The 14,422-nt window shown below is 44.1% G+C and overlaps 1 protein-coding gene across 1 annotated transcript in view; it reads left to right on the forward strand.

The window, feature by feature from the left end:
* Positions 1-189: 189 nt before the first annotated feature.
* Positions 190-14,422, forward strand: part of LIN7A (lin-7 homolog A, crumbs cell polarity complex component) — a 149,094-nt gene continuing 134,861 nt past the window's right edge. The window contains exon 1 of the mRNA XM_021093058.2: positions 190-308. Within this exon, the coding sequence (XP_020948717.1) occupies positions 227-308 (82 nt within the window). The 5' untranslated portion in view covers positions 190-226. The remainder of the gene's footprint in view (positions 309-14,422) is intronic.

Genomic DNA, 14,422 nt, shown 5'->3' on the forward strand with positions numbered 1-14,422 from the left:
CCGGCGATGCGTTCCCTCTCCGATACCTGCCCCGCTTCACGCGGCGTCTGAAGGTCTGCCCGCCGCGGCACCGTTGCGTCTCCATCTGGCTGCCAACCCACCCGAGCTTTCTTTTCCTTCGCCGTCACCACCTTCCCCCCTCCCTCCGCCTCCCCCTCCGCGCCGTCTTCCCTCTCCGCCCCCGCCCCCAGTCTCCTCCTCTTTTTCTCACTACCAGCGGCTGCTGATGCTGAAGCCGAGCGTCCCTCCGGCTCCCACGGCAGACATGGCGACATTGACAGTGGTCCAGCCGCTCACTCTGGACAGAGGTAAGGGAGCAGCCCGCCCGCCAGGCCCCTGCGTCCGCCCTGCCAGCCCCTCCGTCCCCGCCGCCTCCACCCAGACCGCCCGCCGCGCTCAGGCCGGGGGAGCCGGGCGGTGAGGACGAGCAGAGGAGGCTTTCGCGCCGAGAGCAGGACACTTTCTTCCCCTTTCTCTGCCCGCCACGTCCCCGCTGCCCCTTGGCGCTGCCCTCGCCCGGCCCAGGGGTGCCTTCCCCGGGCTCCGGCGCCCCGCCGCCACTCCCGGCCCCTCGCCGGGTCTCCGCCCGGCCGCCGGCTTTGTTGGAGCGGAGGCGCGGGGACCGCGAGGCGCCCGCTCGGGGCTCGGGGTTGGTGAGGGCAGGGAGGAACCTCGCCACGCCGGGCGAGGGCGCCGGCCGCCGGAGACCAAGGCAGCCTGGCGAGGGAGCTGCCTGCCAGCCGGCGCGGCCGGGGGGCCCCGGAGGAAGGAAGTTTGTCCCCGCTCGGGGGGACGAGGGTCCGGCGGCTGATGCCCGGACAGCCGCTCCGTGGCGGACAAGGCGTCCCCCGGGGGGGGCCTGTGCCCGGGCGCACGGCTGCTGGGCTGCCGCGGCGGGGAGCTGCCCACAGCCGAAAAGGCAACGCGGAGCGCCGGGCAGTAGTGCCCGGGCCGGGGCGCAGCGTCGCTGCAGCGGTGCCCGGCTCTCCTTGGGAGTCGCGCTCCGGAGGCGGCGGGCGTCGCGTCTGTCCCCGCTGCCAGGAGCTCTCTGTCAGTGGCAACTCACAGTGTCTCCTGCGCCGGCCAGCCTTGGTCTTTTCTCAGCCCGGTGCCACCCTCGGTGCCGCCCTGGTGCCCGGGCCGCCCAAGCCGCCGGGACGTGGCGCAGGCTGGGTTGAAATTCACCTTCTGACCTGCGAGCCTGTGGGTCCCGCTCTCTGACTTCTTAGGGAAGCAGTGTTTGCTTCCTCCCCGGGACCTCCCCAAGCGTAGGGGTGGAAGCCTCCGCTGTGACCGCGGCCTCTCTGGTGCACGGGTTCGCGGGTTTCGCTGTCCTTGCGTGGAGTTTCCTTTCTGGCTCTCGAGGTCCGGGCATGGATGCGCCGGCGTCCCAGGACTCTGCAGCGGAGGACACCTGCCTGTCCTGGTCTGCGGCGGCCGGATTTAGGACCCTGGGCGGCCATGTGGAAATGGTGTGCTCAGATGAAAATGATTTAGTCCGATGTGCCTCTAAAAATATTCTTTCTAGCGGATTAAAGGGGACTGTGGGCAAGGCAAAAGAACATCCTGCTGCGAGTACAGTGAAAAAGCCAGTGAAAACTCAGTGAGATTTTGCATTTGGAGAGGTTGTGTGTGACTTTCACGCAGTCTGTGGGTGCCAGAGCAGATGTTGTGTGGTGCCCATAGCAACCTTACTTGGGGTAAGAGTTGAAAAAAAAAAAAATTGATTGTATGTTGGGAAATGTTGGTTTGCAAGCTAGTAAATTCCTAACAGTAGTTGAAGAGGTCAGAAATCCGTTGCATAATCCATGATTTCACCCCAATATCATCGTCTGCACTAAGCAGGATAAATCCATTGCCTCTAGGAACCGAACAGATGGCAAGCTATTAGAAATTATGGATTTTCCAGGTATTTCTGTTTTACTGTAATGAACTCTGTTGTCTTCTTTCTAAATAATGGTTTTTAAACATCCCAAGTGAAACCACTGCATAAGGAGAGAAACAAACCAACCAACCCCAAGAAAATTGCCTTCCTGACCAATTTTACGGACTACCTCTACTGCCAACATTTTACTTAGGAGGGGTTTACTTTAAATGCTTGGCTCAGGTGTGGAGAGGAAATGCAGTCAGACTAAGATCTAGTCTTAAAGCTGGTTCTTATTCACAGCCAGACTGTATGTACCCTTCCTTTCCTGGGGTGATTAGGTTCCTGGAATGAGTAGCTCAAGAAACAAGTTGAGTGATACAGTGAATGTATCTGAATAAATTCACCAGCAGCTGACTTCTAGGTCTGTACTTTACAGTCGGTGGGTTATTGGCGTCATCACTGTCCATGAAGCCAATACCTAAGTAATTTTCTCTCTGCCTTATTAAGATATGTTCAATTGATTAATCACAAGTTGATGAAATAATCCTTTGAAAGATTTCCTACAAAAAATAATCCTTCTTATTTTATAAACATATAAATTGTATATTTTATAAAAAAAAAATACTTACCTGACGCCTACTTCTAACTCTGATTCTCATTTTAGGGGAGTTGGTTAGTCTCTTTGGGCATCTGTTTTCCTCCATGCCACATAAGAAGTTTGTATTAAATGATTTTGATACGGTGCAGCTTTAATGGTCTAGAATTCAGTGAATTAAAATGAGGACTCAGTTTCTGGTCACCTCTTTTCCAGATCACCTCCTCTCCTGCCTCTTGCAGGGGTCCTTTACTGTGCTCTGATATCACCCCCTGCTTTGGCCCCATCAAAGCATTCCTTGAACTCTGTTGTGTTATCTCCTCATTGCCCGGAGCTTCTTGGGGGAGGAGATCTTTTCTAAATTCATCTTTGTATTCTCCATGCTTGCCATAGTCCCTAATCACCATAGAAGGTCAAACATTAATGTAAATGAATGTAAGTGAACTAAAGACTGAACTGACTCCAGCACTGTTAAAATATAGGAGTTTCATAGTGCACTGAGGTATGGCTCATAGACTCACAACATTTTGACTCTGGGAAGAATGGCAGGGCCAGCATAGGCCAATGGGTCTTAACCTCTTTTCCCCCCATGCACTTGAAGGATTCCCATGGGCAACCATAGCTCACTAAGCTGTGATTAGTAACCAGGGGGGAGTGTGGCAGGTGGGCAAAGGAGAAAGGAAAGAAGATGCTGAATAAAGCCTCTTGAGGGCATCTCATCAAGCAAACCTGAATACATAATCCATCTGCATTCCGCTGGTTCTTTTCTAGCATCTGCATTTTTCAAATGAAAAACACGAAAGAAGCAATGGTAAGAGTTGTTTTCAGAGTTACTCTACTAGTTAGTGGGGAATGTTATGCTAAAATCGAATTTTTCTTGTTTGAGGCCCTTTGGCATTATAAAATTTTTCATCTGGAATCTTCAGGGCAGAGGTTTTAAGCAAATTCATGAAAGATATAGGTTGAAATTAAGATTGACCCCTCCCAGAACTCAAAAGATATTACCTGAAAATATTAAGCTCAGAAGTCTGTGCTGCCTTCTTGGGTCTCGTCTGAGTGCCAGAACCGGGCCAGACCCCGAAAGGGAGGACAGGTTGACTTCAGCGTTCACTGCTCTGGGAATGTCTTAAGCTCTTTTCCATCTGCCAGCAAGACCTCACATTAACTCTGTGGGGCCTCTGCGTGGCTGTGGTAGGGTGAGGTTCCTGTTCACTCTGGTCCTAATCCTTGGGATTCCTCATTTACTTCCTGAGCGCTGACACTGACTGCAAGTCAGACCCTGCCCTGGGATCGGTACATACTCACGAGCTGAACAGACTACCACGTAGTCTTCATGGTAATTAGAGCCTATGAGAGAAATGAGACACAGGTGCACGCACACACGCACACACACACACACACACACACACACACTCATGCAAACCATTCATTCAGTCAATAAGTATTCATTTCTCATCTACTATATACAAGATGCTGAGTCTAGTGGGGCAAAATAATAAGAAATTGATTCATTCGACAAATGAGTATTGAGTGTCCGCCTTATAACAAGCACTGTTTTAAGCCATGGGACAGTCCTAATGAGCCAAGTAGATAAAGTCTCGTGGGGTTTACATGCTAATGAGGGAATCACACACGGAACATATACATATATAACTGTAAATGCTGGTCAGTAAAACTAAGGCTGGATCAGGGGAGGATGGCTGCTGATGGAAACGTGGTAGTCAAGGAAGGCCCCTTACTCTGCGTTGGTGACAAGGAGAAAAGACCTGATGACAGCGAGGAAGCAAACTTTGCAGATACCTGGAAGCAGGTGCTCTGGAGAAGGACCACATGTGTGCATCTTGGGAGCATCTAGAAAGTCAGTGTGAAAAATGGGAGCACAGGGAAGAGTGATGGAAAACAAGATTTGTGAATTGGTGGCCAGGGGCCCGATGATAGAATTTATAATTAGGATTGTGGATTAGTTGAAAATACGAAATACTCTGAACACAATAAATATGACCTGAGGGTCGAGAATAACAGGGAAGGACCTGTTTAGATGGTGTTGATCAAGGAAGGCTTGCTATGAAAGTAAAATTTAAACTGAGTTCTGATGTGTTAATATGATCCTTTGGAAAAGCATTTCGGAGAGAGGGATGACTACTCAAGAGCAGCTCCACATGTACAGCCTGGCTGCCATCCTGTTAATGCCTCCATAACCAAGCAAAAGACTGAAACGAAGTCACTCTAAGGATGCATCTGAGGTAGAAACTTGGTTATAAGAAAATCTGTATATCAGCTTTTTGCATCTTACTGCTTTACTAAAACAACATATATTATTAGATTTTCAAAGATATACTGATCATTATCATTATAACTGACATATCACTATGCATCGATCTACTTATTGAACCCAAACGGTCATAATATGAGATATATTCATTTTCAGTCTCATACAGAATGTTAGACTGTGATGTAGGAAGTAGTACTTGTAATTTACCGGTAATTTACCCTTGTGGTAAAGAGAAGATGCTGCTAAGGAGATTAGTGTGGAATCATCTCTTCCACGATTTATAATGTCCAGAGCAATTCTTCCCGACACCTTTGCCCAGATTTAATCTCTAAAACCAGGAATGACCTTCAACTAAAATCAAGGAACAAAATAGGTGCAAGCCATGATACATAACACCGTCACAACAAAGAACATAGGGATACTTCACTGAATTGAATGCTGTGTGGATTCAGCTGTTGTCCTTTCGTCCAATAGCTCCAGCCCTCCTTCACTTTCCATCTCAAGGCCAGAAAAGATAATACAGTAGAATTATTTAAAAATGTACTTCTGCTTACCTTTCCCCCCGAGTTTTAAGCAGAATGGCTTTTTTAAAAATCATGACTTATAGCGACGTCTTCGTATCACTTACAGAGAAGATTTACAAAATCAACGTTGAGAGAAAAGTGAATAATTAAAACAATTTCTAGGAGTAATTGAGTTGTATAACTTCAGATACTTAGAATTTGCTTATTACATGATCAATAGCTAACAATCTGCATTTAGGCCCCTATATAAAATAAAATGCTGGTGGCACCATCTCTGAAATTTCCTGCGAGTTAAATTCAGCTTGGATATATTGCAGAAATGTAAATTTAAATATTTATTTCTTGGATTCTGAAATAATTTGTAACCTAAAATATTGATTAAACAAGTCTTGATGTGCTTTCTCTTTTAAAAATGAAAACCTTGGTCCTTTAACAATTCTAATTGGAGTTAGTAGATGCAACATATTGCATTTGGAGTGGATAAGCAGTGAAATCCTGCTGTCGAGCACAGGGAACTACGTCCAACCACTTGTGATAGAACGTGGTGGAGGATAGTGTAAGAAAAGGAATATGCATATACACACACACACACACAAACATATATACACATACCCAAAATGTGTGTGTGTGTGTGTGTGTGTGTATAAAACTGGGTCACTTTGCTGTACAGCAAGACGTTGTAAATTAACTATAATAAGATTTTTTTTTTTTGTCTTTTTGCTATTTCTTTGGGCCGCTCCCGCGGCATATGGAGGTTCCCAGGCTAGGGGTCCAATCGGAGCTGTAGCCACCGGCCTACGCCAGAGCCACAGCACCGCGGGATCCGAGCCGCGTCTGCAACCTACACCACAGCTCATGGCAACGCCGGATCATTAACCCACTGAGCAAAGGCAGGGACCAAACCGACAATCTCATGGTTCCTAGTCGGATTCGTTAACCACTGCGCCACGATGGGAACTCCAGATTTTTTTTAAAAAATTAAAAATAAAAATTCTAATATAAAACCAAGAGCCTTTATTTTGTGGATTTCAATGTTTTGAAAAAAAACAAAACAAAACAAAACATGAGAGTAGAGGCTGAATGGTGCCACAATTTTCATAGAATTTGTGATACATTGCATTTTTTCTCACTTCTCTTTTCAAAGCAAGCAGAGCTTATTACTTCATGTATTTCCCAATTCAAGCCTTGGGCAGCCTATAGCTTTTCTAATCAGCTATATTCACCAGTTTTTATAAAACCTGTATTTGCCTGAAAATTGCTCTTTTTCATAGTGCAAAGGGGTTTTCCTCTTCTGTCTCTCTCTTTGCTATTATTTATTTATTTATTTATTAGCATGAGGAGAAATTAAGGAGGAAGAAAAGTAAAAATTAGTTTTATGTTGTTTTAAAATTTTATTCCTTGGAGTTCCCGTTGTGGTGCAGTGGAAACGAATCTGACTAGTAACCATGAGGTTGCAGGGTGAATCCCTGGCCTCACTCAGTGGGTTAAGGATCCAGTGTTGCTGTGAGCTGTGGTGTAGGTCGCAGATGTGGCTCGGATCCTGCGTGGCTGTGGCTGTGGCATAGGCCAGTAGCTGTAGTTCCAATTAGACTCCTAGCCTGGGAACCGCCACATGCCTCGGGTATGGCTTTAAAAAGCAAAAATAAAATAAAATAAAATAAAATAAAATAAAATAAAATAAAATAAAATAAAATAAAATCGTATACCTTTATGATTGGGGGGTAGAGGAAAGAGAGAGGGGCTGACTGTATTTTATGGCTCTTGTCCTAAAGCCTTTTCACATCAGCAGCCAGATATGATTTTGTCTGCAAACATTATTTGCTTACTTTCTCATATTTTTTGTAAGCTTCACTGAACATTTTTAAAATACATTTTATTAAATCTTTTTCTTTTCTTTCTTTATTCTTTTTCTTTTTTTTTTTGCTAATCGGCCTTTGAGTTTCTTTTCTGCACCATATAGTTACAGAATATTTCCCACGAGTCATGTCACATTAACCTTTTCTTTTTCTTTGATAATGAAAAGTTGCAAAGAAAAGGAATCAAATTTCTGGAATCTTAATAATTGAAAAACATATTTTCCAGGAGTTCCCATGGTGACTCAGCAGTTTATGAACCCGACTAGGATCCATGAGGACGTGGGTTCAATACCTGGCCTTGCTCAGTGGGTTAAGGATCCAGCATTGCCTTGAGCTGTGGTGACAGACCGGGCTTGGACCCCACATTGCTGTGGCTGTGGTGTAGACTGGCAGCTGCAGCTCCGATTAGATACCTAGCCTGGGAACTTCCATATGCAGCAGGTGCAGCCCTAAAGAGCCAAAAATAATTTTTTCCCACTTAATGAGAATTTTATACACAGTTTTACAATTAAAATTAAGAATTTAATAATCTAGCTTTCTGAAGAGAAACAGAAATCTGGTGAATACCATCTAGTTTGGTGTATCAGCTGTTCTATCTCTGATATTTATTTCGTGTCCTGTGGTCATTTATGAAACTAATGCTTTTGCTTTTGAGGGGCTTTTTCAGGATCACAGCTAGGGCATGGCGATTTAATAGGGAAAAGAAAACATTCAGAGAGTCATATCAAATGGGAAGATATGTATACTTATATTGGGTATTTGGGATGCTATTAAGGGCACAAAGCCATTACCTCTTGGAAAGAGTTCTTTTCTTAGTCCTGACGTCTGTCTGTTAGGATACAGTCTTCATCAAGTCAGAGTCGATGCTGGATTTGTTTATATAGAGCCCAGTATACTGTCTGGCACATAGTTGGCACACTTTTTAGTATCGGTTGATTTATTAGATAAACGAACGAATGAAACTGACTTAGCTGGACTAGCTATAATGAAGTCATTCTTAAGGATTAAAAAAAAAAGCATCTTCTAGCCTACGGTAATGTAGAATGGTGGCTACCTTACTTTACCTCTTTGCTTTGTGTGTGTGTGTGTAGCAGACCTAAAAGTGGAATGATCTCCAGGGCCAAGAGAGGATGTGAGGTGCTGGTATTAATATTTGTAGCCTACTTCCATTGCTTGCGTCCACCTCCTATCTTAACTTGTTAATTGAACCAGGCAAGTGAATGCCAGAATACAACTACAAAGTTAAAAAAGAAATTTAAAAAAAAAGGAATCCTCCACACAGGTAAACTAAATTTCCTTACTTTAAAAAAAAAAAACAAAAACCATAGATGGAGAATGATAGAGCTGTGTCCTGATAAACAAATTTAAATGAATTTAATTTGAGGGAATTCTGTGTTAGAAAATATAAATGCAACGTTAGTCACACCGGTGCTTTACTTTTGGTATAGTTGATAAGTTTTTTTTCCCGTGACTTGAGTTTCACTAAGTAATGTGCTCGCTGAATTTGAAGACTTGCTTAATACGAGTAAATATGCCCAAAGACTATTTGATAAAATTTATGTTTTTTCCCCATTTTTGAAAGTTTTATTGAAGTATAGTTGATTTACAACGTTGTGATAACTTCTGCTGTTCAACAATTTGACCCAGTTATGTATGTACACACGTCAGATTCTTTTCCCACATAGATTATCATGGAATACCGGGTAGAGCTCTCTGTGCTGTACAGCAGGTCCCTGTTGGCCAGTCATTCCACATACCTCAGTAAGCGTATGCCGGTCCCCAAACCCAAGTCACACCCCCTCTCCACCCCCCGCCAAATGTCCCTTTTGGTGACGATAAGTTTGTTTTGAAAGTCTATGAGTTTGTTTCGGTCATGAAAATTGGTCCATTTGTATTATTTATTGGATTCCCACATAAGTGATATCATATGTTTGTCTTTCACCGTCTGACCAACTTTACTTAGCATGATTATCTCTAGACCCATCCATGCTTCTGCAAATGGCATTATTTTGTTCTTCTTTATGGTTGAGTCATATCCCATTGTATATATATCTCACATCTTCTTTATCCATTTCCTCTATCAATGGACATTTAGGTTGCTTGCATGTCTTGGCTATTGTGAATAGTGCTGCAATGAACTTTGGGGTGCATGTCTTTTTGAAATATGCTTTTCTCCAGATAGATGCCCCAGGAGTTGGATTGCTGGATCATATGGTAGTTCTGTTTTTAGTTTCGTGAGGAACTTCCCTACCGGTTTTACCCATTTACATTTTTCCGTGGTGATTTTACCAATTAACATTGCCACCAACAGTGTAAGAGGGTTCCCTTTTCTCTGCACCCTCTCCAGCATGTACTGTTGGTAAACTTTTTGATGATGGCCATCGCTAATTGCTAAAGAAATGCAAATCACAACTACCATGAAGTACCACCTTACACCAGCCAGAAAAATTTATGTTGAATTAAAACTTATACTGAAGTTATACTCAAATCATATCTGTCTTAGAAAAAGAGAGCTTCTAATTTAGACTAGGAGTAATTTGCCCTAGAAACACCGTAGCTATTCCAAGTCTAACGAGTTCTGATATTTTTATTTACTTGCCTAGAGCAGTGATGGTTATGGTATTTCAGCATCATCTTTCATCCAAAAAGGAAAAAAGGATAGGATAATGGGAATCACAGAATGGCAATAAAATTTAGACCCCCAAGTTAGATGGGGAGAAAACTCCATCAAAACGCGGCTGAGTTTGGGAGTATGGCTGAGAGAGGCTCAAAGTGCGTTTTGAGGAAAGTCGTCAAAGAGCAATGATTGCTGATGGACACATGTCCTGGCTTCCAGGAAGGTGCTGACGATGGTTTGGGAAACCATAGACCAATCTACTTGTTGCCGCCTGGAAGAACAATCGCATGTACTAATAAGAAGGATGTGATACTGGCACTTGAGAAAGAACGTGGTGATCCGGCAGAGCCTACGTGGCATCTTTCAGGATAGGTCTTTGCAAATTTCAGGGGTGTGCTGTAGCAGTCCTGTGTACTCATGACATCACACCTTTCGTAGAAGCCTTGTGCAAAGGGTAAGGGATGTGACGTGCTTGATTGCACTCTGGGACTTCTGCTGGTTAGAACCCAATTCCAAGGCAGCTCGGTTCTCTCTCCTGTTTAACATGGTTCCCAATATTTTGGATGCGTGCAAAATAATGCCTAGAGGATTTTTTTACTGGCGACATAGAGCTAGGAAGAATAGCAACAAATTTGGCCAACCAAATCAGTTTCTAAAACTATACCTAGCTTAGAGGTTGGGATTAACAGACACAAACTACTGTATATAAGACAGATAAACAACCTGGTCCTACTGCATCGCACAGGGAACTGTATTCCATGTCCTGTAATAAACTATAATGGAAAAGAATCTGGAAAGGAGTATATATAAACTAACACGACATTGTAAATTAACTATGTCTCAATTAAATATAAATAACAAATTTATAGAGAAAATTTAAAGACCATATCCGTTATTCACTGGTCTTAAGTCAATTTCTTATACCAAATAGAGGAAAAAAACCATGATATGATAGCAACACCTCAAAGTTAAACACATATAATGTTTAAGTTTAATAGCCAGTTAAGCTCACAAGTTTAGGTATTTTTTAATGTATAATAAGAGTGTAATGCTGTTTTTCAATAAAAGACGTTTGCCAAAGTCTCTTAAAGATAATTATTTTTAAAAAATTATACCTAGGAGTTGCCGTTATGGCGCAGCGGAAACGAATCTGACTAGGAACCGTGAGGTTTCGGGTTTGATCCCTGGCCTCGCTCAGTGGGTTAAGGATCTGGCATTGCTGTGGCTGTGGTGTAGGCCGACAGCTGTAGCTCCAATTAGACCCCTAGTCTTGGAACCTCCATATGCTGTGGGTACGGCCGTAAAAAAAAAAAAAACAAAAAACAAAACAAACAAAAAAACAGCTTATACCTAGCTTGGATAGGTTACAATACAGGAGATAAATTTTAGTGAAAATGAATGCAGTCTTCCCTCATTGATTCATGCATTCATCAGGAAAAGGGAGCCACACTGCCCCCCTGAACCCCACTCAGCCACCTTGAAAGCCTCAAACAGGCCCTCTGCCTCAGTCAGGTTGTGGTGATTCCGCGCTGGGCTGAGGCGGGGATGATTTGGTATGGCAGGTAACACATGCACGCGAGAGAGCCAGCCTGCCTGGGTTGGAAGCTGAGCTTGTCCAATTCCTAGCTCTGTAATTTCCAGTGTTCCCAGACTATTGACTCTGTTTTCTTGTCTGCGAAAGGGCAAATGATAAAAATAGCAATGCCCTCATAGAACAGTTGACTTTAAAGGCGTTAATATGGATAAAATACTTGGAACAGGCCTGACCCATATAGCCATTCAACATGAATTATTTCTCCCCTGAATCCTTACAGTCCTGCAGTCTTCCTTCCAACATCCATGGGGAGTTAGTTCCGGGATCCCCGCGGTTACCAAAACCTGAGGATGCTCAAGTCCCTTATATAAAACGTGTGGCACTATTAGCCATTATATCCTTGGGTTCTGCGTCTGCAGAGTCAAAAGCAACCATCTATTTGCAGTTGGTTAAATCCACACATGTAGGACCTAAGGATATGGAGAGCCAACTGTATTCTCATCCTGTTGCCAGGGGGCAGGGACAGATACCAGGTCTTCGAGCTCTACAAGGCAGAGATTGTATTTATTTTGGTGTTCTCTAGCAGCAGGAAGCCTTTGGAGATGCCTGGAGGTCAAAGCAAAAAGTTCTTGTATAAACACCACATTCATCAGCTCCCTCTTTCCCTCAAATCACTTTTTTCTTGGTGCTCCTATAATATTGTTTTTCCTAATTATACTAGAGCACTTACTTTCCGCATGATACAAACTTTTTTTCTGTTGTCGCCCTAACAGTATTAAGTTATTTATTTTCATGCTTGTATACTCTTGCCTATCATAGGGTCTGGAGGCGAGTGTGCAAATGTATGCTGAATAAATTAGTGGGTCTTTTCTTCAAATACTGCATAGCTTCAGGGGGTGAACTAGGTAAGTTCGCCAAGGATGTAAGATGACAGATTTTTTATTCAAGAAAACCTTCCCTACATTTATTCTGTTCAAAATTAGAATGGATGCCTTCCGGGAATTTGTGAACATCCTATTACCATATTACTGGAAAAAGTACGGGTGAAACTTGAATGACAAATTGGAAAAGTTGTTTCTCATGGACTTTTAGATTCAGTCATTTTTAAGGACAGGGACTAGGGTTTTCGTCGACGTTCCGGGTTTTATTTTCTCTTTATCTGCAGATATCCAACGCGTACTAGACAATTGACTGCGGAAAATATAACCAGGAGGGACCTTCTGACTCCTGTTTGGTGCTGTTTAATTGTGAAGCGTCACACGAGGCTGACAGAGGCACACACTTGCCAGGCGTGGGCGTGGGTGCTGGAGCCAGATGTCTGGGTTCAGTCTTACCTATGCCTGCCTCTTGCTTAGCTCTGTGACCTTGGCCTGTTAGTATCTTCTCTCTGCACTTTGCTTCTCATCTATGACATGGAAAATAAGCAGAGTCTCTCCCTCTTAAGATTACTATAAAAATCACCTGAGAAAACGTATGCAAGGGCTTAGAACACTGCCAGGTCCACAGTAAGCGCTCAGTTCTTACTGATTTTTCTCACGTCTTCTCCCCAGGGCCTGTGTTTTTCCCAGCGCAATGAATGAAGAGAGTACCAGCTTCAGATCTAGACAGATAGGGATTTGAATGGCAATGCTGCCGCTTACTCTCTATGGAAGCTTCGAATACTGCTTCCTCTTTCCATAGTCTATTTCTTTCCTTCTCAGTGGAGGAGTAATGACGCCTTCTATGTATGGTGCTGCCTGCCTTGGGCCCTTCCCTCGCTTAGCCTTGCCAGGAAAAGTGAATGAGACTCGGCCATGGGCGGATGCCAAATCAAAGACTAGGGGTAGAGGCTTCATCTCAGGGAAGACAGATAGGGAACAGAGAAGTTATGATAATAAAGTTTGAGTATTATAATAACAGCTCAAATATACTGAGCTGTTATTATACTACTACATGCCAGGCGCCGTGCTTAGAGCTTTCCACGTTTGCCTTCCATTGTGCTGGCAAATCTTTGCAGCAAATGCTATTCATATTTTGAAGATGTGGGAACCGAGGCAGAAAGATGCTAAATAAAGGGACTGGGGCTCCGGCTGGTTGATACTCGAGGCCTTGAGCTTAATCATTTTGTTACACTGTGGAGACCCAGTGCGTAGGCCTGTAACAGGGTCTATAACAAGGCTTGAGGAGCTTGAACTTGTAAGGGAGGGCAGACACAGAGGTGCTTGCAGAGGCTTCAAAGAACAGACAGACCCGGAGAGCACGGTGCCCAGAAGAAAGGGAAAGAACTTTATGCCGCGCTCACAAAAGGGGTGTATACTCCTGTTGGTAGAGACGAATTGAAGTGATGTATTTTAAAAGTCTAGCAGCGTCATTTGAAAATAGCAGGTGTTTCATAAATGGTCGTGCTTATTAATCATGGTTATTACCTGCTTAGTACAAAAGATCAAAATACCCATGTACGGACTCATAAGGAAGCGCGAGCGTTATTCGGTTCCTTCTCCTGCGAACCGAGAGATAATGACTGTGACATTCACATTACCTTTCAGTGCTCTGTCGGGAGCACATAAAACTTGTTTATAGACCTGAAATTTTGACAGGCTCACAGAAAGGAGTGGAAAAAGTGATCAGGCGTCCTGGGCGCCTTTCCCTCCAATCTTTGCCTTTAAGCGGACAAGTACAGCAGAACCTGAGTTTCAGGCACGCAGAGAAGATTTTGGCTTCTCTTTTTCCTCCAGGGTTGACTCCAGCTGTCCCGAAGGGCACAAACACACACTGTGTGCCATGATCATTAAAATAAATGCCTTGAGGTTTTCATACATGTTTCAGGAGTTCCTGTCGTGGCTTAGTGGTTAACCGCTCCAACTAGGAACCACGAGGTGGCGGGTTCCATCCCTGGCCTCGCTCAGTGGGTTGAGGATCCAGCGCTGCCGTGAGCTGTGGTGTAGGTCACAGACTGGGCTTGGATCCCGCGTGGCTGTGGCTCTGGCGTAGGCCAGTGGCTACAGCTCTGATTAGACTCCTAGCCTGGGAACCTCCATATGCTGTGGTTGCGGCCTTAGAAAAGAGAAAAAAGACAAAAAAAAAATATGTTTCAGTGGCCCCAGCAATGCCGTATTTGCCTAGCATTAACTGGGAGAGGTGATCCACCTGCATAAACCTTACGGATAACTGAAAATTA

This window comes from Sus scrofa, chromosome 5, assembly GCF_054392235.1.
Source record: "Sus scrofa isolate SSC_HxYL_T2T_F1_AM1 chromosome 5, Sscrofa_HxYL_maternal_Yorkshire_Landrace_v2.0, whole genome shotgun sequence".
Classification (NCBI taxonomy): domain Eukaryota; kingdom Metazoa; phylum Chordata; class Mammalia; order Artiodactyla; family Suidae; genus Sus; species Sus scrofa.